The sequence below is a fragment of the Antennarius striatus genome, chromosome 16 (genome assembly GCF_040054535.1).
Source record: "Antennarius striatus isolate MH-2024 chromosome 16, ASM4005453v1, whole genome shotgun sequence".
Classification (NCBI taxonomy): domain Eukaryota; kingdom Metazoa; phylum Chordata; class Actinopteri; order Lophiiformes; family Antennariidae; genus Antennarius; species Antennarius striatus.
In genome coordinates, this window is record NC_090791.1 from 4,214,439 (window position 1) to 4,236,090 (window position 21,652).

General features: G+C 44.2%; 4 protein-coding genes and 1 long non-coding RNA gene across 5 annotated transcripts; 3 read left to right on the forward strand and 2 right to left on the reverse strand.

Moving 5' to 3' along the window:
• The first annotated feature begins 1,115 nt into the window (after nt 1-1,115).
• Nucleotides 1,116-3,331, forward strand: LOC137610018 (piggyBac transposable element-derived protein 4-like). The gene is made up of 2 exons (XM_068337411.1): nt 1,116-1,457; nt 1,656-3,331. Exons 1-2 carry the CDS (start codon nt 1,124-1,126, stop codon nt 3,263-3,265), a joined length of 1,944 nt encoding a protein of 647 aa, XP_068193512.1. The 5' UTR covers nt 1,116-1,123; the 3' UTR covers nt 3,266-3,331.
• A 6,049-nt stretch (nt 3,332-9,380) lies between these two features.
• On the reverse strand, nt 9,381-12,519 carry LOC137610323 (frizzled-2-like). Its single transcript, XM_068337898.1, has one exon. The coding sequence runs from the start codon at nt 11,975-11,977 to the stop codon at nt 10,355-10,357; it is 1,623 nt and encodes a 540-aa protein (XP_068193999.1). The 5' UTR covers nt 11,978-12,519; the 3' UTR covers nt 9,381-10,354.
• A 606-nt stretch (nt 12,520-13,125) lies between these two features.
• LOC137609141 (uncharacterized) lies at nt 13,126-14,512 on the forward strand. Its single transcript, XR_011038302.1, has 4 exons — nt 13,126-13,175; nt 13,466-13,556; nt 14,062-14,225; nt 14,404-14,512. It is a non-coding gene; the product is annotated as an uncharacterized lncRNA (long non-coding RNA).
• A 672-nt stretch (nt 14,513-15,184) lies between these two features.
• moto (minamoto) lies at nt 15,185-18,204 on the forward strand. Its single transcript, XM_068337899.1, has 4 exons — nt 15,185-16,036; nt 16,565-16,699; nt 16,927-17,104; nt 17,178-18,204. Exons 1-4 carry the CDS (start codon nt 15,293-15,295, stop codon nt 17,357-17,359), a joined length of 1,239 nt encoding a protein of 412 aa, XP_068194000.1. The 5' UTR covers nt 15,185-15,292; the 3' UTR covers nt 17,360-18,204.
• An 85-nt stretch (nt 18,205-18,289) lies between these two features.
• Nucleotides 18,290-20,229, reverse strand: ccdc43 (coiled-coil domain containing 43). Its single transcript, XM_068337345.1, has 5 exons — nt 20,041-20,229; nt 19,564-19,657; nt 19,218-19,353; nt 19,018-19,073; nt 18,290-18,890 (listed from the first exon to the last, which is right to left on the reverse strand). The coding sequence occupies exons 1-5, from the start codon at nt 20,212-20,214 to the stop codon at nt 18,703-18,705; spliced, it is 648 nt and encodes a 215-aa protein (XP_068193446.1). The 5' UTR covers nt 20,215-20,229; the 3' UTR covers nt 18,290-18,702.
• Nucleotides 20,230-21,652: the final 1,423 nt, after the last annotated feature.

Consider the following 21,652-nt stretch of genomic DNA (forward strand, 5'->3'; position numbering starts at 1 on the left):
AGTTGTGGAAAGGTCAAACTGTGACTCATCATGGCCTCTTGGTGATAAACTGCATTCTAAAATAATTACACATCTTCTGAACAGCTGCTAGCAGATGTCAGTCATCTCCTTTGAATAACGATGCTGGCGCCATCCAGAGGGCAGAAGTGTAATCGCAGGCGGTGTTCATATTCCATCAGTGGTGGATCTGCTCCATTCATCACTTCCGCGTACGTCACCGGGCGCTCCGTGCGGTAACCCAAAATGAAGCTCCGAAATTAAAACGTTTACGATGGAATAAATAAAATAAAACTCCATAAACTGTCGTTTTATGTGCGATAAAAAAATGTGTTTTAAAAATTAATTTCAACCCATTAACATTTTTAAAAAAATTGTTTTAAATTGTTGTAAAATGTTGTGACGTAAGTGGCAGCGTTGATAGTTACACGATCCGTTTTACGGCAGTAAAAGTTTACTACAGAGCGCTGCGGGTGACAACATCTATATTCAACTGTCAAAAACAATTCTTTTAAATCTTTGATGATGAAAGCTATGAAACAACGGTAAATTGTAAATAGTGTCATATATCACTGTGATTACACATAAGTAAAAAGATTGTACTGAGGATTGTACTGAGGAGGAAGTCATTTTTAATTATATTGAATAATTTTAAAAATTGAAGAGTATAATCACAATAAACCAAAGACTGCAAGTGAGACCTTTCACATTCCTTTGTCCAGCCTTTGATGCAAAATTTTTAATTATTACACATAAAGTTACTGTTTAATAACAGCTTCAGATATACTTTTGTGTGCTTTTCTATTCTGTTTTCTAAGCTAAAAGGTTGTTTTTTTTGTTGCTAAAACTGCAAAATTATTGAAGCACATTATACATAGGATGTAAAAAAAAATACAAACTGTTATTACAAAAATAAAAAAAAATCAGTAAAATTAATGCTAAGGACGAAATATTTCGTCTTAGGCTTATTTTATAGGGAACGTTAGATGAAAGCGTTTTCGCACACTCTGTGTGATTTTCAGCGTTGTATTCTATTTATTCCAGCCAGGGGGCAGTGTTTCACACCCTAGAGCACCGGATAAAGCGAAGAAGAAGAAGAAGAAGCGTAGGCGTAGAGGAGAGCAAAATGGCGAAGCGCAAGGCGAAAGCATGTGGAGGAGGCCGATTCAAGCAGCGAACACTGGCACAGAGCTCGTCTTCTGGCGGTGTAGCTGCTGGGGAAACGAGAGAGAGCAGTGAGGAGCGGGGAGGTGCAGGAGATGCACCCGAGGAGGTCGAAAACCGGAGCGGAGGCGAGGAAAACGTGGCGGGTTGTAGCGGGGCCCCCCCGCCGCGTCTGTCCGGCGTCAGGTCTGATTCAGAACCGGACCCGGATTCTTCATCTGAGTGGATTCCGTCAGAAAGCAGCAGGGAGTCCTCCCCAGACCCGTGGGAGCCCACGGAGGAGCTGAGGAGCAAAGGTCACTATTTTGCCATTGTTGCATGATGTAAAAACCACGTGTCGGCCCTCCATCCCGCATAAGTTGTTCCCCATCCATGAATGTATTACTCTTTTGTGTAAAATGGTACATATTTCAGGCATGTGTATATATATATATATATATATATATATATATATATATATGTTGTGTAAAATTGTATATTTCTATATTTTACAGTCCCTAACACGAGTAGAGGACGTGCACCTGCAAGAGGGAGCAGTGCGAGGAGACGTCCATCACTGGAGGTGGATGCAGGTGTTTGGGGTCATGGTGGCTCGGAACCCACCAAGTTCCCATTCGTGGCAACCCCTGGTCCCCAGAATGCGGCTGCAGACCTGGATTCGGACCAGCCGGTTGACTTCATGGAGCTGTTTCTGACTGACGAGCTGCTGGGTCACATTGCGTCTCAGACCAACCTGTATGCACGGCAGTTTATACAGGCACATCTGCCACACTCCAGAGAGAGGGTGTGGAAACCGGTGAACGTTCCAGAGCTCAAAAAGTACTTGGGTCTTTCGTTCCTCACCGGCTACATAAAGAAGCCCAGCCTCAGCATGTACTGGAGTGAGGATCCAATGGAAGCCATTGCGTACTTCAACAACACCATGCCACGCAAAAGGTTCAAGCTAATTGGGAAGTTTCTCCACTTCAATGACAATGCCTCACAGGATGCTGGAGATAAACTTTATAAAGTGCGTCCTGTCCTTGATTTTATTATTTCTAAATTCAAAGAGCTGTATCAGCCTCATGAAAACATTTGTATAGATGAGGGGATGTTGCAGTGGCGTGGCCGCTTGAACTTCAGGGTTTACAACCCTCAGAAGCCAGTCAAGAATGGCATCAAATCTTATATTGTGTGTGACTCGCAGACTGGTTATTGTTATAATATGTTGCCTTATGTTGGCCAGCCGAGCCCACTCCCAGACATTGTGTTCTCCCTCCTTGACCGCCTGACCGAGCAGGGGTACACAGTATTCATGGACAATTTTTATAACTCCGTCCAACTGTGTGAGCAGTTATTTAAAAGGAAAACTAATGTCTGTGGAACTCTGAGGAAAAACCGTGGCGAACCACAGATCATCAGAGAGCCGTCAAACACGGACTTGGGGGAGGAGGGGAAGGTGGTGCAGACCAACGGCCGGGGACTGGTCTTGGCCTGCCAGGACGAGCGCCTGGTGCGAAGGATTACAACCTGCCACAACGACGGGATGCAGAGGGTGGAGGTGTGGCAGAAGGGTCAGCGGGACAAAGTGGCACAGCTCAAACCGGGGTGTGTGGTGGAGTACAATTCCTGCATGAATGGGGTGGACAAACTAGACCAGAACATTGCGTACTACCCCTTCATTAGGAAAACTCAAAACTGGACAAAAAAGTTTGTCGCGTATTTGTTCCAGATTTGTGTGTACAACGCCTATGTGTTGTTCAGGTCCAGGAACCCAGGGATCAACAAAACACACCTGGAGTTCATGAAGGATATTGCCAGGTCCTGGACTGAAAAGGGGTACGTGTCACATGAGGAGGGCGAGGAGATGGAGGTGGAAGACGTGCTGCAAATTAGATCACACAGAAACACAGACCCAGACGACAGACTCGATGGCCTGATGTCCAGGCACAAGCTGGAACATTTGAGGGCCACCACAAAGAAAGCACATCCCTCAAGGAAATGTCGGGTGTGTGCTAGAAGGGGTGGGAGGAGTGAGACCAGGATGTGGTGCAAGGCCTGTCGTATTCCCCTGCATGCAGGAGAATGCTTCACTGCGTATCACACGCAAAAAAAATATTATTGAGAACACACACACCCACACGCACACTCACCCATACATACACTCACCTGTAAATAGTTCTGCCGGTTGCGAGAGAAATGAATGTACTCTCTGTTATGTTTTGTCTGATTTTCAAAATTGTTATAAAATCATTTGTTCATCAAAAAATGTTTTTTCTCATATTGTTTCAATAAATAAAAGTGTTTTCAGAAGTTTGACGTTGGAGTTTTGCTTGAATTTGCTTCTCTGCAGTAAAACGTCATTTATCTCCGTTTTCTGGTCAAAATCAGCTGTTTTTGCTGAAACCACCCTGTGTTCTACGGGCAATAACTAAACACACATAGATGCTAGAAAACAAACTTGTTTTCTGATGAAAGAAGACAGTCTAAAGTTTCAGGTGGAATGTTTATGTAGCTTAATAAATGAATATTTGGTGGGCCTTCAAAATTCAGTGAAAATGCTCAAAATCTCTGGCACTGGGGAGCTGTCCGCTCTGAAAGTGTCTGGCAGTCAATGAGTTAAAAATATGGAGCCTCCGTAAATATATTTTATTGCTTTCTGTCAAAGGTATTAAAATTGTCCTCAGACTTAAAGATGAATTAAGATTAATTTTAATTTCATGCTTAAAATTTATAGATACAGGATCTCCATTGATCAGTCACAGCAACCAGAAATCACCATTCTGTTCATTCAAAATGAGTCTTTGCATTTTTGTATGTAGTTGTTGCATTGACGCTGAATTTATTTTTTCATTTTCCTAATTTAATTCCAGCCTTCTGTCTTGGGAAAAAAAAAAGACTCGCAAAATGATCAGAGAAAATTTGAAGACTTTATGTTCTTACAAACCTCTCCACCATCTATGTTCACATTTAAAACAAAGCACACAAATAGACAGTTTTTAGGTGAAAAGGTTACGAAGTTTTCAAGGTGCAGTGATAAATGTAACACTTACCAGCTGACCGGTGACCCTTGACCTCTCCCAGCAGTTCCCATGCCGGCAGGAAAAACAGTCATAAATCCCCGCTGGCTGCAGAAGTGAGAGGCCAAACCAGCGCGAAGCGTCCTGACCTTAAAACTCGCTGTTCTCACAAAAGTTGATGTGTTTCTGGAACTCACATTTTTATTTTTTTTCGTTCTCATGGTCACAACGACCAGAACGCCAGCAAGCTGAACTTTATTTCTGGTGGACAATTCTGTCCTGATTTATATGACTGATTGGTAACATGTGTATTTTATCAGTACTCGAACCAACCAACAGGGGGTGCTGTTCACCAAAACTATACTAAATACAGCCTTTCAGTCCATCAGACGTTTCAATGAAATATTTGGAGCTCAAAATGCTGATGTCTCGGTTCAGATCACACTTTTATTATGTCTTTGCATTTTTCCTTTCTTCCTAAAATAGCATTTGTCCTATAAGTATTTCTCGCACCTCATAATTTCTCTTCCCCGCAGCTCAAATAGCGGGGGAGCTCTGCGGAGGTTGTCTTTTAAACGCTGATGACCCCGTTGAGCGGAAAGGTCAGGCTGTTATTCGCTCTATTGGTTTCGCACATTGACTGTGACTGTCTGGGCCAGAGGTCCTGGGTGACGGGGGGTGGGTGGGGGGGCCCAGGTCCGTGGTTCAAAGTACGAGGCGGGAGCCGGAGTGCAAAAACACAGGAAAACCGCACAATACCTCAGAGGGAAACTACTAATGAACACAAATGAGGCGTATTGGACTTCCTCCTGTTTAGAGACAGTCTTGTAATAATTTTTTTTTTCTTCTTGCATGTCATAGATTTAATCTTTGTGTGTTGACACGCAAAAAAATAACATTTACATCTATTTCTGTTCATAAATCCAGCCCTACAACATCATGTCTGATTTAATTCCCACACACAAATGATTAGCCTCCGCAGCCCTTTTCCATCAGAGTGCATGTATGTCTCCGTATGTGTGCATGTGTTCAACTCCCCATCTTTTGCAACGCTCTCCGCCGAGCACTTTGTTGTTGGTGAGGGCCCACATGGAAGCGATTACGCCGTGCAGAGAGTTAAATTACAGAGAAAACTTACAGAACCGGAGCCCTGCTACTCATTCAGTAAGATTTACACACACACACACACACACACACACACACACACAGTCGTAGAGAGACATATGGACACACACATGCTCACACAGGAGCTCTGCTGCCACCTTGCCTGAAGCTGTACATTTCCACTGCTCGGGTCTGTTGGGACAAGGCTGCAGTGTGCTTCCCTCCCTGCCTTCCCTCTCTCTCTCTCTCCTGGACGGGTGTGGGATGGGGCCAGGGCTGTAAATTCCTTAGAAAGAGCTGTTAAGAGCGCCTCCATTAAAACAGGAGGAGGGTGGGTGGGGTGGGGGGGGGGGCAACGCTCGCCAGAGAGGAGCCGATTCAATAAGTCATCGTGGAAGCCTGAAGCCTTTCTGGGGCCCGCAGGAGAGCGAATATAGACACAGGCTGGGTAGGAGCCGCCTCAGTCTCTAACACGCCCTGTTTACCTGCAGACGGAGGCAGGATGGTTGGATTCACCAGCCAAAAAGTAATGATTTTGTTTTTTTTAAAAGGGAGGGAGGTTGATTGAGTCATCGATTAAAAAGCACAGTCATTATTTTCCAAAGGTGTCAAACTGTCTCTCTTTAGACTCGCTTTTTCTTTTTTTTTTTTCTTTTTTTTTTTTTTAGCAATTACCTCCTGGGAACACAGATTTCACTCGACCTGTTGTCACGTCCGAAAAAAATTAAATATTGTGTTTAATATCTCTAACATGGATTCGCAAGGATGTTTGGATCGTAAAAAGGCTTTGTTCGGAGGCCAAGACGCGGTTTTACGAGTCAGAATGAAACTCACAGGAGGTGAGACAACGCATCCGGGTGCAACAGTTTAAACAAACAACCAAAAAAATAATAATAAAAAAAATACATGACATTATGTTTCAGATAAGATGTACTTTGTCAGATCAATTAAAAGTTCCGTTAAACACGTGGAAATTAACGACTTGACACCATGTCATAAAAAAAATAAAAAACCCCCAGACACCTCTTTCCCCCCCCCCTCCATCCTCCTGCTAGATCACCCCTGAAAGTTTATGAAAGTGACAAGGTTGTGTACACACAGTGGTGTCTGGACACACACACACACACACACACACACACTGCTCCCAATAAAGCCCATTATTATCCCAGGCGTGTTGCGGGCTCCCGAAATATCTGTCGCCCAGCTGTTGGCACCTCTCTGCCGAGCAGCTGGAGCGCCTCTCCGGGACACTCCCTCGCTTTTTCGTCCTCACGCAGCCCCCCCACACCCCACCACCACCACCACTACCACCACCACACCACCACTACCACCCTCGTCCTCTGAGGCGGTGAGTGAAACAAACACCCCCCTTACATCACCGTCCTCCTCCGCCGGGTCTCGCCGTGTTTGTTTTCTCGTCACCCCCCAGAGAGGCCTTTACGCACTCGTGAGCCATAAAATCCCAGACAAATGGTGTCCGTGAGGCGTGAAGACGCTGGAAAAGCCCGGCGGTCTGAGCTCCACGCCCCAATTTCTCTTTATATTTGCGTCTGACGCACAAAAGAAAAAAGACGCGTATGTTGACCGAGTTCATCAGGCGCAAGAGGACGCGTAAAAGATTTAAGAGCTCCAAAAGGCGCGTCAAGCGAGGTCAAAAGGTCAAATTTATTTCTAAAAAAAACTAAGAGAAAAATGTAAGAAATATTTCACTTTAAGTCTGGGATGATCATTTTTTGTCTTGCAGCTGCATTTTTTTCCATGCGCTCTGATGTTTAAAGAACATTTACAGGTTTACGGGCATCGATCGTATGTTTTTCAGAGAAAATTACACCCCTGAATTTAACAAGACCGAGACGACGTCAGGTTGATGATTTTACTGACAAGATAAATGCAGCAAAAAAAAAAGAAAAAAAAAGGCCTGGTGACTGTCAAGACCAGTATTTATGGCCCGGAGGGGGGCGAAACCACAGACGCAACCTAAAATGCAAAATTAAACAGTCTCCTGTCAACATGTTAGACTCCGACCGACTCGGTGACGGGAGGAAATGAAAGCAGCTGTAGGAGGAGAGAGAAGGGGAGAGAACAAGCTGGAATCCCTGTTGAGATTTCAAACGCAGACGGATGGATGTAGAACGCGCTCTGGAAAATCTTAGCCGCTCTCCTATGGTTCGAATAATGCATGACTGCAACTAATCCAGCGTTAGCCTTTCGGAGCATGAGTTCATCTTGAGTCCGAGCCAAGATTTGATTAGAAACAGCCTTACATGTCTGAGCAACCTTTATTTTATTTTTACATTCTCCCTCCATCATTATCCCCTTTGTTTTTTAAACGCCTGCTTTTACTTCTTATGCAATAAATTAATCCCGATTTGTGCGTTTTGCACCTTTTTTTAAAAAAAAAACAAAAAAAAACAAAGGCTCTTCCTGGAGCCTTGGAATCTTCCCGTGACTAACAATGTGAGCCTGTTTCTGGCACGGCGACACCATAATATCAGTTTGTGGAGGATTCTTCCCATCTTCCCCCTCGATCCTTTGGCTTGTCCGTTCTTGCCTTCCAGCAAGCAGGAGAAAAAAAAAAAAAAAAGACCTGCATTCAGCAGCACAGGAGAACCACTAAAAACACCGGGCAACAGATTTAAAAGGGAATATAATCTACCCTGCAAAGCCACCACCAAAACCATGCAGTCAGATTAAGGCTGGACGTCTATATAAAACTCCACCAGATGGGTCATGTAACTGCGTAAATCAAGTTTGTGCTATAAGAAAGGAAAGTCTTTGTGAAAAGACTTATTTTCTTCTTTTTTTTTTTTTTTTTTCCTGGCACAGGTTAAATGGGAACCATCTGATTCCATTTATTTCCTGAGATCCGACGTCGAAAAATATTCACCCAAAAAAAAAAAAAAAAAAAAAAAAAAATCACAGGAACGTCTCTCTTCATTTAGAACCCCTCCTTCCTCCTTTCTTTGTTGTTTTTCCCTGGAGGGAGACAAAAGCAAACGAAATAATGCTGATTTTTCCATCGAGCGCTCCAAAAAAACTTCCTTTCTCCAACTTGACCCTAAAACACATCGCCAGCCCCCCCACCCCCCACCCCCAACCCCAAGGCCAGGCCCGTCCCCGCCACCGCCGCCGCCGCTTGTCTTCATTCTCTCTCTCTCTCTCCGTTTCGTTTCTCTGCTTCGGTGCAAAACCAAACAAGCCAGCCATTAAGCTGAGTTAAGCGCAGGAAGTGGGGCCTTTGGAGCCGGGCGGTGCTGTTTACAAGGAGCTAGTCAGGTTTCAGCGGCGCTTTGAAGCAGAGCGGCGCACAGGAGACTGTCTGTCACTGGGCGAAGGCCCAAGCGCCTCTCCTCTTCCTCCCACCCTCTCCTCCTCCTCATTCATCTGGGAAGGAGGGTGGAATCAGAGGAGGCGCAAAAGATAGATTTATGCCCCCTCCCCCGCTCCTCACACCCCCACCCCCCCTCTACCATGAAAGGGTATCTGCTCCTGCCTTTAATCACTCTTACCTGTATATTATTACCACCAGCGCCAACAGGAGACAGGAGACAAACATCAAGAGACGAGACGAGTCCGCCGATGTCACGTTATGATGATGATGTCAGTATTTACAACTCAAACCCCCAAGAAGAAGCGTTCAATCCCCCACCCCCACCCCACCACCCACACCTCCATTCTCAACAATGTGTACACGCTTGCACGCCGCCGCTGCTCAGTGTGTGTGCGTGCCAAGCCTCGTCCTCGCCCTGAGCCTCCGCTCTGAAGCGAAAAAAAAAAAAAAAGGGATCAGCTTTCCCCCAACACACCCATCAGCTTCATGACATCACCGCACACACGGCTCGGTTTCAGCCAGGCATGGCTTTGGGGGGATTCCAGCTTTGGAAACAAGGAGAAGTTCCACTATATGAACAAAAAAAACCCACCCAAAAACGGAACATTCTTGTTCTCCCAGAATCCTCCTCTCCTCGCTCCCCACTTCCCCCCTCAATGAGCATCTTCACACCTGACAAACAGGAAACAGCACTTTTTTTTTCTTTTTTTTTGGCTCTTCCTCACTACAGGTTTCTCGGCGCCTGAGGGGGATTTCTCACACTTTAAACACGTACATGTGTTAGATATTATTCCAGAATAAAATGACAAATTGGATTTGGAATTAGGGTTGAAAACGTTTTCCCAAATGGGAGTTCAGTCCCATTTGGAATTCCTTTTTAACGTTCCTGCCTGATAATCTGAGGCGGCAGATGTTCAGGTGCGAGACGAATCTCAACCAGGTTCAGATAAAAAGGTTTTGGTTCTTCTTCTTCTTCTTCTTCAATAAACTGGAATAACTCTTCATCCAGACATTATTTAAGGAACGCTGCCAATTGGGAGTAGGCCGAAGGTTTTGAAAGAAAAAAAAACACAAAAAAAAACACAACCAAAGCGAAGGAATTTCATCATCAGGTTTTTTTGGATTGATTTATACAAAAAGAATTCTCTCGGGCGTCGACCAACAGATGTGAAATGTAGACATTCTTTTTAATCCCATGAGAAATTTACGACCAGCAAGCATTTAAAAAAAAAAAAAAAAAAAAGCATGGCTTTTACGTGGCTTTTCTTACAGTGCAAAGGTAAAGCAGGTGAGCGAAGAGGTTTAAATACAAATATATAATTTTATGTTGTTGTTGTTGTTGTTGGTTTTTTGGTTGTTTTTTTTTACAAATATTATTTACAGATTCATTGGTGAAAGAGAAAGAGAGAAGAAGAAGGAGACATTCTTCGACTGCAGGATCATCACTCCCCCTTGAAGTTTATGGTGGCTTTAAGTGAAGATCCAGTGAGGGAGGGTTGGGGGGGGGGAGTTTGGTCTGGTGGTGGTGGGGGGGTTTAAGCACATGGCGCCTGCAGCCGCCGTTGTTATTTGTTCAGACGTTCAGGTTCAGTCTTTGTTTATCCAGCTTGCCCCTTTTGTCGAACCCCTGACCCTCAGTTTGGATGCGTTTGGCTTACGCAGATGATGTCAGGATCTCACCTGTTGCTTGAGTAACAGGTAATAACACATACACACACACACACACACACACACACACACGAGTCTTCCGGCATGGCTTCTACACGGTGGTCTCTCCGTGTTTGCCGTTCGTCAGCCTGGTGTAGAACTTGTGCCAGGAGTGAAGCGTCTTCCCAGACCAGATCCAGAAGCCGGAGGTGATCCCGACGATCAGCGTCATCAGGTACTTGATCATGTAAACGGTGAAGTCAGGGGTCATGCGGGGCCCGGCCTGCGCGGGACAAGGGATGGCCAGGCCCCTGCAGTTGTGGCTGACCCAGCTGCGCTCCCAATGGGCGCGGAAAGCCTGTTCGTAGAAGAAACAGGCGATGACGATGGTGGCCGGGACGGTGTAGAGCACGCTGAACACCCCGATGCGCACCATCAGGCGCTCCAGCTTCTCCGTCTTGGTGCCGTCGTGCTTCATGATGGTGCGGATGCGAAACAGCGAGACGAAACCCGCCAAGAGGAAGGAGGTGCCGATGAAGAGGTAGATGAAGAGCGGTGCCAGAACGAAGCCTCGGAGGGGGTCCAGGTTGCTGAGGCTGACGAAACAGATGCCGCTGAGAACGTCGCCTTCGATTTGACCGATGGCGAGGATGCTGATGGTCTTCACCGCCGGGACCGCCCAGGCTGCCAGATGGAAGTACTGCGAGTTGGCCTCGATGGCCTCGTGGCCCCACTTCATCCCCGCCGCTAGGAACCAGGTGAGGGACAGGATGACCCACCAGATGGAGCTGGCCATGCTGAAGAAGTAGAGCATCATGAAGAGGATGGTGCAGCCTTCCTTCTTGGTGCCTTGGACGATGGTTTTATAGCCGTCCGGGCTGAAGCTGTCGTTACACACAACTCTGTCCCCTAGGAAGTATCCGGCGATGTAGGCGATGGAGACCATGGTGTAGCAGCCAGACAGGAAGATGATGGGCCGCTCCGGGTACCTGAAGCGCTGCATGTCCACCAAATAGGTGGTGACTGTGAATAAAGTGGACGCGCAACACAACACGGACCAGACTAGAATCCAAATGCGAGAAAAGTGGATCTCCTTATCGCTGAAAAACATGTTCCCCCCACTCCTGGATGGCTCACAGGGCGCTGCGCAATCCTTCTCATCCAGGAATTTATAATTCAAATACGGGGGCACTTTGAGGACAGCCGGGCAGTGGAAAGGCCTCTCCAGCGTGGGGGAGGTGTCCGGTACGGCCACGATGGTGGGGACGGTGGCTGCGGATGAGTCGTTTTGGCCCACGCAGATCTGTCCGTCACCCAACACGGGGAAGTTCTCGCAGCGCAGGCGGTCCGGCCACTGGAAGCCGAACTTGTTCATGAGCGCCTCGCAGCCCTGCTTTGCGCGCTCGCAGATGGACCTGCAGGGAGGGATGGCCTTCTCCAGGACCGTGCACACGGGCGCATACATGGAACACAGGAAGAATTTCAGCTCCGGAGAGCACTGTACCTTTACGAGGGGGTAAAACTGGTGCACCTCCAGCCCCGCGTCCTCCTGGTTGTAATGCCCCACCAGGTTCGGCATGATGGTTTGGTTGTAGGCGATGTCCGTGCATAGAGGGATGGAAATGGGCTGACAAAATCCATGCTCCGGGACGACTATTCCATTATCCCCCTGGTACTGCGCTGAGATCAACACAGGCAGCAGGAGCGCAACAAGCCAAGTTTTGCAGAGAGTCATCCTCACAAGTTTTTAGATCGCGACTTATTTCATACGTTTCAGTCCCAAGAGGAATAAATGAGCGAAAGAAACTTTTCTGAAAATCCCTGAAGCGGAGCAGAAAGTTTCTCTCTCTCTCCTTTAGACTCCGATCTGAACACTGCTGGGTGACGTTTTTTTTTTTTTTTTTTTTTCCTCCTTTCCCCCCCCGTTCGACAACTCGACGCGCACAGCAGAAACAGCTGTGATGGGAATTATGTTTTCCGGTTTATCCTTCAGAATAATTACCCAATTACATTTTATTATTATTATTATCATTATTTTCCAACAAATAATATAAAGGAATTGCATAATAAAAAAGAAATATTTCGCTTTGCTTTTCTAAATTCCATCAAAAACTTATAAAATAGTAAATTGACGCAAATGTTTTAAAATGAATGCATTCACATATAAATCAATCAATCATTTTTTTCCTTATTAATAACACTAGGCATTACCAAAAAATAACCTTTTTTTTTTTTTTTAATTTTTATTATAAGCGAAAAGTATTTCCTGTCTCATCGTCATGGCAATGTATGCTTTTATGTTGAAGGTGACGTCACTTGTTCCAGTCGCTTTGTGTGCTTCCGTTGTAGAACTTGACTCCACATCTGGACGGCGTGGCCCAACCAGACGATCATGAGGTGGAGAGACGGTGCGTGTGTGCGCGCGTACGTGTGCGTGTATGCGTGTGTGTGTGAGTATGTGTGTGAGTGTGTGTGCGTTTCTATATACTACACAGCAAAATCCGATCAATAAGTAAACCAGTCGATCTATTTATCCACGTCAAAAAGTTTTTAAAACATTTTTCATCAAGGATTATTGAACACAAAACTATTCCACGGACATTCATTTAATTTAATTATCATATAACTTAACTAAATACAAATAAATTAATATTTTTTTTATGACGACCCCCGGCAGTCTCTCCGGGACCCTCAGGGTTCCCCGGACCCCAGCTTGAGACCACCATTGTAAAGGTTGATGGAGGTGTTGCTAGGCGCCCGGATCTTCTGCCTGGTGTTAATTGGACCAAAAATAAAAATCAGCTTCAGCCAATGCGATCAGGTCACGAGACCACTGTGAAAAAACTGGGGCACGAGGGCATTTGAGGGCAATGGCCCGATTTGGGGAAGAACACCATCGAACAAGTGCAGTCCCCGACCGTTGAATGACTGAGGTAGGATAAAAACGCGATTTATTTCATTTATTTATTTTTTTTAAAATTTACTCGTTTTGGTGAAGTTATGTAACTTTAATAGTTTTTTTTACCGAAGTTTGGTCCATTTTAGCCAGGGACCCGAATCGAACTTGCTAGCTTACTTGCTAACTTCGCCATTAACTTGGGTTGCTTAGTTGTTGCGCTGTCTTTAATCGGCAGCAATGGTGGCTAGTAGTTTATGTGTGACTCCATTATGACGTAATATCAAATATGAATGGGTCGTTTATGTTTTTCCTGGTTCGTAATAGTGTAAAGAATCAGGTGCTGGAGGTCAGAATGGCGTTCAACGGGCATCAGACGACACTGGCGTACTCCCTCTTTCCCGCATCCCAGCATCAGGTAAGCTGCCGTGCTAGTTAGCTTGGTGTCCCGAAAGCAGCCGTTGGCCCGAAGTTAAACGTTCAGGACATTTAAATTGTGTGAAACTTTAATTATCTATAATTGTCAAATATTTGTCATTAAGTTGTCAGAGCTCACGGCTGAAATATACCGTTAAATCGACGATAATTAAATGGATAATTCATAATCAGGAGAATAAGTAATATCAGAAATGTTCATTTCCTCCCATTGGTATTCAGGACGTAGTTACATGACATGTAAACGCCCTGAAATGCATTAACTTCACTAGATTTTTGTGTTACTAAAATTCCATCATCTATCATCCCATTCTTGTTGTAATTGCTTCAATAGCCTCATCAGTGGTTTTGCATTCTCTTTCAACAACGTGGTTAATAGTGTGAAGTTTCAACAATTGTCCAACAGGTCTATAGCATCATTGTGTTAGAAGTGCTCTTGATAGTTTTACGAACTTCGGGCTTTAAACTTTTGCCACTCTCTCTTTCAGGCCAAGGTAAGTGGAGGTGGTGGGGGCAACCATGGGGCGTTGCCCTTTTCTGCCCCCAGTGTCTCCCTGCAGGAACAGGACACAACATCCTACTTGTCCTGGTCTAATGCTCAAGACGATCCTAATGGTTTCATCAGCTGCTCCCAGAGCAGTACTGAAAACAGGTATCCATCTTAACCAGTGTCAAGGGTAATTGTGTGATTATTGATCAGTGAACAGAGAATACAATTAAAACCTACCCCTCAACAAAGTTATAAATTTGGGATGGTGCATCAAAAGACTTCAGCTTAATTACCATTGGTAGGTTATGGAGTATTATAACATGGAATTTTTTATTTGCAGGAATCCTAACAATAATAATGGTACTTGTGATGGGGAGGCAGATCTTCAGGGTCTAGTGTCAAATATTGTAGATGAAGCAGATTCACAGGACAGCTACTTGAATAATAGGTATGTAAAGGGTTAATGTGTTCAGATTGTTGGGTTTATATGCTTTGAGCAAATTAATTTAAGTTTTTAATGTTAATTTATAAGTATTGATTTAATACATGTTTTAGTTGGACCCACATTAAAGTCAGTCCCAAATTGTACTTTCAGGAACCTACCTACATGTAATCCTTTGTGGTCGCTGAAGACACTGAGAGAAGAGCTGCTCCAGTCTTTTCAATCGGATGTTAAAACGCAGTATAACCAGAACTTTCCTGTAAACCATTTATATTCTAAAGATATAAGTAATGGACAAGGAGAGTCAACAGATCAACGCGTTGAAAACGTTGATCAAAAGCCCAGTGGCATTTTTTCCAGTCGGCAGTGGCCTTATAACTTGCCAAATGGAGATGGATATAGCTACACCCTCCGTCCACAGAAACTGCCACCAGGCTTACCAGTACCTAACACAGGAAATACCTTCCTGTCACAAACCGTACAAAACCACGACAGCATGTCAGCTAATCAGGATGGAAGGAGTAGTCGGCCTATGAAGAATTCCCCTGATCCAATTTATGTCTTCCAACCTCAAGGTGCAATGAGCAGCTCTTACTTTAATCCTTATTATGAAAGCCACTACAACCAGAGTAGCGCAGAGCCCATCAGTACAGAGCAGCAAGAGTCACAAGACATTGACAAACTGGTCAAGGCTTTTCAGTCGTACAGGGCAAATGGGCATCATAACTTCTGTGACGGAGACTTTTCAGACCCGCACAAAAAGACAGATTTGTACCACCAAGACATCATGGCTGAACAATGGAAGGCCACCAACCCTGCGAGTCCATCGCAAATGAACCCTGCCGTGCATACACCAACACAGCTGACGGGTAAGTTAGGGCTGGTGCAGATTAAAAAAAACGGAGGATTGAGGAACCAAGAACATACCCGTGATGGCTTTCCAGTTGTACCCGAGTACTTCCAGCAACCAAAGTCATTTCCTGAATCTAACGGCTTCCCAAACCAGTACCAAAACAAGATGAAGATGCACAGAGGGACTCATTCACTCCCAGCAAGCATGGTCACTAACCAGTATTCAAAGAATCACATCCAGCAGGGCCAGATCCAGAGCAAATTCCTGCCTCAGATACAGAAAGAAAAGAGGACCAATATGCCCGGCTTTGTTGAAGAATTCCCCACAAGACATAAAACACAGGCTCCCTTGCAGAGATTCGATCACTTCTGGAGCATGCAGTCCCAGAAAATCCTGAGTGAAAACGGGATGAAAAAGGTTGTGAATACACAGCATTCAGCAGGTGACCCCAGAAAGCACTCCAACGTGACCAACGGCCACACAAACTTCAACTGCAGGTCCACACCTCCCAATGGAGGCTTCGTTCCCAGCATGGACAGAGGTGGCATGTCAGCCAATGAGTTTTCAGCTTTAAAATCTTCAACGTGGCTCAATGGAGGGAGACCCGGCGTCCAGTTTTACTCCTACCTGAATGAGTGCAATGATCAGTGGACATGTTTGGAGAAGGAGCGACAAAGGGTAAGTTTTCAAAGTCTGTTTTTACATCCTGCTTCAAAGCGGTGATGTATTGTAATTGTCAGTGTTGGTCCACTCGTTCGTCTGTTAGTCCACCAAATATCTTCGCAACCGTTGCAGATAGAAAGATGAAACAAAAAGCATGTTACTCGGGCGGCAAAGGGGCTGAAAATGAGATGACCTTGACCTGGAGAAAACTAGGTAAAGGTCATATTTAAACTTTTTACACTCAAAAACCGGATAAGATAGAAAGATGAGGGAGAAGGCCAGTGTAAGACCATAGATCAAAGCTATTGCTTTGATCAATGACAGTAGGTCAGAGCACCAGCTTTGATCTTTGACCTATGCAAGTGGGTCAGGGTAAATTTTTGATTCAGGGGTGTCGTGGGATGTTGCAGTTGGTATTACATTCAATTTTAGATAAGTAATGAAAATAATATTTTGCACCCTTTGGGCTTCTATTTGTCTGAATTTGAAACACATGAGCGGTGTTAGGCGCTGTGTGATATGTTTTCTCTTGCTTTTGGTCAGGTGGAGGCCATTCTCAATAAAGAGTTTCCCAATCAAAGACCCATGGCAGAGATCGATCCAGGCCTCCCCAGAGTTCCACCAAATGCCACTGTAGTCGACCACCTTATTGCGAATCAGATGAGAGAACGTGGAAAGGTGAGGGAGAAAAAAACCAAAAACAGGTTCCATACCGCCATCTACTGGTACAGTAGCGTTCTTCAGTGGTTTACTTGCTGCCTTCTTTTGAACAAATGTTAGAAAACTCGTGCAATCTTGTTTAAAAGTGATTTTGTGTTGACTTGTAATAACAAAAAGTCATTTTAGTATCATAATAAGAATCCCATCTCTAATGGAGTGCTTTTTTATGCCTGTGTGTGGTGTAGGTTGAAAATCTTCTGCATAGAATGGAGATTCTGAGCAAAGTTCCCTTGCACATCAACATCCACATGGTGCTGAACAAGCAGCGCATAGCAATCACCTCTCTGCTTATCAACTGGGTGACACAGAAGGACAACATGCTCAAGCACCAGCAGAGGAGAGCCCGCTTCAAGGACGACCGAGGTAACTCCACCTGCATTAATAGATGCTCCTCCCTCTCAGTCGCTCTCGGTCCTAACTGGTTGTCATTTCACAGAAACCCTGCTTGTAGTCGTGGCGCTGAAGGACCTGTCCGTGACCACGAGGAGACTCCGCACAGCCCTGTGGAGCGCCCTCCATATGACTCTACCGCGTCCTGTCAGGAGGCAGGACCAACATGTTAACAGGGAGGAAGCGGTGACAGAGTCTCCCATCTGGGGATTCTCTTTTATTGTATAATTTAGCTAGAAACCAGCAAAAGTTCATCATTAAATTAAAATCTGTCCATTAACCACATGTAGCAGGGCATTGTAAAAAAAACAAAATGATAAACATCCTACCTCTAATATCGATCACTCCAGAATATCAGATTTGTCACTTGAAGCTTGATAATGACGGCGCTTTCTGGCACCCAGGAGCTTCAGCTGGACGACATCCATAAGAACTGCATGAAATGCGATTCGCCCTGCTGCATCATGACGTCATTTCCTTCAATTAGTGTCATCTCCAAATTAATGTACATTTTGCTCCATCACTGTTGTATTTAAAGCCACTATTTATGAGGAAGATTCACTGAATTCTTCAGTGTTTTACTTATTTATTGAAACAAAACGACTTTAATTTTGGACATCCCCAACGATAATTGAATTATTATGGCAAAATGAACCCGCTATGTATTGAAATGTGTTCTGAAATGATCTCAGTAAGTTCTGGACCTTTACCCAAGAGTTTTATAATCTTAATATATTATCAGAAAAAGTTCTACAGTTTGTACAGTGAACCAAATTGTTTAAATAAATGGCTGTTTTAATGTTTTACATTAACGTTAAAACTAGACCGTAATTGCAAATGTCTTTGCTCTTGGTTTGTTGTAATCAGTTAAAATGGAACTCCCTTCTGTGTCAGGAGTTTGATATGAATGTGGTATTTAAACTGTTTCCTGAAATGTTCCAACTTCCTGCTTGTTTATCTTTCTAACAAAGTTTCATCTGTAATGTGGTTGAAAGTTTTTAAGCATAACAAAAGATAAACAGTTCAGCATTTTAATTCCAAATGCATTCATACTCATCAATTTTATATTTCTCATATCCATACTAATTTTTGTAAAGATGTTCAGTTGTGTTTTCTGCCGATGTTTTTCCTTTTCATGTTCCTATAAAAATAAATAAAAACTGTCAAGATGTTTTTATTTAAAAAGAAGCACCTTGTCAACATTTACGGTACATTGTTTGAGGTATCATTTTGAAACCACTCCTTAATTTTTCAGACAAAATGCATAGACTGTCAAATAACTGTTTTCAATACTTCAGTTTGAAAGAAACGACCCATTTCTTCCATGTTTTGTTTCACAAATAAGATTTTTGTCTCGTTTGATCAATGAAAAAAAAACGGATGTGATTACAACTTATTTGCATCAACACATGCGCATCCGACAAATTCCCGACTCATTTGATCGTTCCGCACAGGAAGAACCACATTCAACACTGAGGAGGGTGACAAAGGTGTCGATGAGGTTACGCTAAAAAGAGGCGATTGTTGTTTAATTTTGTCCTGTAGCAACATCTTAGAGTGAGTCCGGCGTTTTATCTTTTGCGTTCGCCTTTCTGTGTGCGCTTCTTTTCCCTCTCCTTCCTGTCCTGTTTGGCTAGTTTGTCCTTCTCCCGCTGCATCTTGTCCATCTCCTTTTTCTTCTGGGCGTCTTCACGAGTCTGGGCTCGTTTCTGCTTCTGTCTGTTCAACACCTCCTCCACGTTGGTGTTCTTGAACAGAGCTGACACGTTGAGTAAAGGTCACACGTCGGAGGTGAGAGCGACACAATCTTGCATCATTCTTTCACACTGCAATACCTCAACGTGAAATCCCATGTGATTTTTAAAAATCAGCCCCAGAAAGGATACATTTATCATTTCCAGGCAGGCAAATTCCACCTGTCGTGTCCTCTTCTTCAACTTCAGTGATGTATGTCAAGGAAACAACTTATGGGAAGCAATCGATAGATGATAAACATTAAATATCCCATACCTTCTAAAAGGAAATAATCAAAACAAATCAAAAGGAACAAATTAAAACAACTACAATTCCACAAACTCAAGGATATTCCTCCTCATCGGTGACGTTGGCGTATTGAGCCAGGAGCGCCTCCTTCCTCTTCGTTGACTCCCCCGACACCTCCTTGTGTTTCACCACAATCTGGGCTTGTTTTTCTATCATGCTGGCGATGGCTTGGACCTCAGCTAAATAAAAGCAAACAACAACAACAACAACAACAACATGAGATGAGGATGAGACATAATAAAGAATGACTACTTTTCAGTGTCAAAAACGAATTCACAACAGAACCAGCAGGAGCCACAGGACTACAGAGTCCACAATCCCTTGCAAACCGATCAGCTGTTCCCCAGTTGATTATTTACTACTATTATTATTATATATTGATTATTTACCATCACCGGTGTCTCTTTTGGCTGCAGATCGGCTGCAGCAGTCCGTCCACTGCCTGATGATCTGTTTACAGACATCTTCAACGGCGTCTTCATCCTGCAGAGAAATAACAATTTAATTGAAATTTGGGGGGTGGGAGGCTTATTTTGAGTAGTCGATTTTTTATTTTTTTTATAACAGCTTAAATAACTGTACGAAGCACTGAGTTATGCTTCACTCTACGTCCTGCTGATCCACACAAGAACTAACGGTAGAAGTTCCGTCTTTTTAACCGGGGTTCGGGCGTGACAACGGCCCGGGAGGCGCCCCGGTGCCACCGGGACGGCAGCTAAAAGAAGACCGCTGATGCTGGTTGACATCACCGCTGTCGCTCGGTGCCGCCCTGCGTCCACAAGACAGACAGCAACATATGCATCCCCCCCCACCCCACCCCACCCCCGGCGGTTGAACACGACACGCCGTTTTTTTTTAATATTCACCAAAAAGGCGGCCAGAATCCCCTGCAGCGCGTCCTCCTTCTCCTCGTCGGCCTCCTCCTCCTGCAGGACCCCCAGAATGTACGCCCCGTACACCTCCCGGTCCACCTCCAGCGAGTCTAGACGACAGTTGAGCCAGCTTTCAAACTCCCCGGCGTCTGACGCGGGCGCGGCCATCTTGGCTCCTTGGGGTCCTGCGGTGACTCCCGGCTGTCCATCCACCCTGCCTGTCTAAAAAGACAGCGACGAGTTTGAGCGCTCCGACACGAGTGAGTTAATTATGTCTGTTATTATGTAATATACATATTTAATAGTTGATGTATTTAAAGTATTCATATTCCGTGGTAGTTATGTACTCGCATCGATGCTGTGTAAGTCAAGTTTTAATACTTTTATCAAAAAAATGTTATTAGCTTTTTGTCAGATGTAGATAAAATAGGAATGGATTTACTTTTTAAAAAAAAATAGAAACAGACATTACAAGTATTTCTCGTAAATATAACACAAAACGTGTCTTTCACTGACTACTGGAGTCTCGAACCTTGTTGAGACCCTAGAAGTGATAAGAGGTCCTTCAGGCACAGCTTCGGTCAGCATTCCAGGGGACTCTTAGCCCATTCCTCACATGCTCACTTCATGTAACACCATCCCTAAACTATTGTCTAGATGGAGTTTAGCTGCTGGGAAAGATTTTTCTTTGAGTTCAGGCTTGGATCACTTGAAGAATTTAAGGTCTTAGAAAAAACCCCCCCAACAACTTTGGGATTCTACTGCTAGAAAAAAAAAATCAATGAAGCGTAGACACTGATTTTAAACCCCCAATTTGCAAATGCAGCTCTTATCAAAGATGCAGTTCAGGATTCTGAATAATTTTGAGAATGTGGTAGTCATCAGATGAAGAAAAAGCCTTGTAATAATATATTGTTTACACATACACGCACACACACACACACACACACACACACACACACACACACACACACACACACACACACACACACACACACACACATACAAGGACCAACATTGACAAGAAGTCAGTGTAAGCATCTGGGCACTAAAGATTTTGAGTTCCACCTTCACGGTTGAATTACAGCCTGAGGGCAGGACTTGTCAACCGTCCATTTGAACCAGGATGGCTGTGATAACTCTCAAGCTGCTTGCCTGGCTTGTTGAATTAATTTCAATCAGAGCAAAAGGCTCAGCGTTGGCAGTCACCTCCTCTTAAGTGCCCTGGGACACTGCCACAAATTCCAACATTTCCACTTGAAAATTAATTTCCGATTGTCCCACAGTTTTTCAGAAATGCTCTCAGTGGTAGACGTGCCAGCGCTGGTCTAATTGAAATGCTGCTTTAAGATCAATCAGCTGCTCTTCTTGAAGTCAGCGGGCATCTGGCAGTCGAATAATATTTTGCAGAATATAATAGTTATGTAAACATATTAAAAAAGACTTTTTTTTAACCTCCAGTCAGGACAGATTTAATAATTTATAAGAAGGTAGCTGCAGGCATAATTGGCTCAGAGGTTGAGCAAATATTATAATCTGCTTAAACTGGCATTAATCTTGAGGAAACTTTTAGCCAGTAACTTTTATGCTACAGCTGGTCTGCACA

Bases quoted from the DNA above. Each gene is read 5' to 3' on its own strand.
- LOC137610018 (XM_068337411.1), top strand. From the start codon at position 1,124: ATGGCGAAGCGCAAGGCGAAAGCATGTGGAGGAGGCCGATTCAAGCAG. The intron at 1,458-1,655 runs GTCACTATTTTG...TATATTTTACAG, and splicing joins GGAGGAGCTGAGGAGCAAAG to TCCCTAACACGAGTAGAGGA.
- LOC137610323 (XM_068337898.1), bottom strand. From the start codon at position 11,977: ATGACTCTCTGCAAAACTTGGCTTGTTGCGCTCCTGCTGCCTGTGTTG.
- moto (XM_068337899.1), top strand. From the start codon at position 15,293: ATGGCTGAACAATGGAAGGCCACCAACCCTGCGAGTCCATCGCAAATG. The intron at 16,037-16,564 runs GTAAGTTTTCAA...GCTTTTGGTCAG, and splicing joins TGGAGAAGGAGCGACAAAGG to GTGGAGGCCATTCTCAATAA. The intron at 17,105-17,177 runs GTAACTCCACCT...GTCATTTCACAG, and splicing joins CCGCTTCAAGGACGACCGAG to AAACCCTGCTTGTAGTCGTG.
- ccdc43 (XM_068337345.1), bottom strand. From the start codon at position 20,214: ATGGCCGCGCCCGCGTCAGACGCCGGGGAGTTTGAAAGCTGGCTCAAC. The intron at 19,658-20,040 runs GTGAATATTAAA...ATTTCTCTGCAG, and splicing joins GGATTCTGGCCGCCTTTTTG to GATGAAGACGCCGTTGAAGA. The intron at 19,074-19,217 runs ATATCCTTGAGT...GACATACATCAC, and splicing joins AACGTCACCGATGAGGAGGA to TGAAGTTGAAGAAGAGGACA.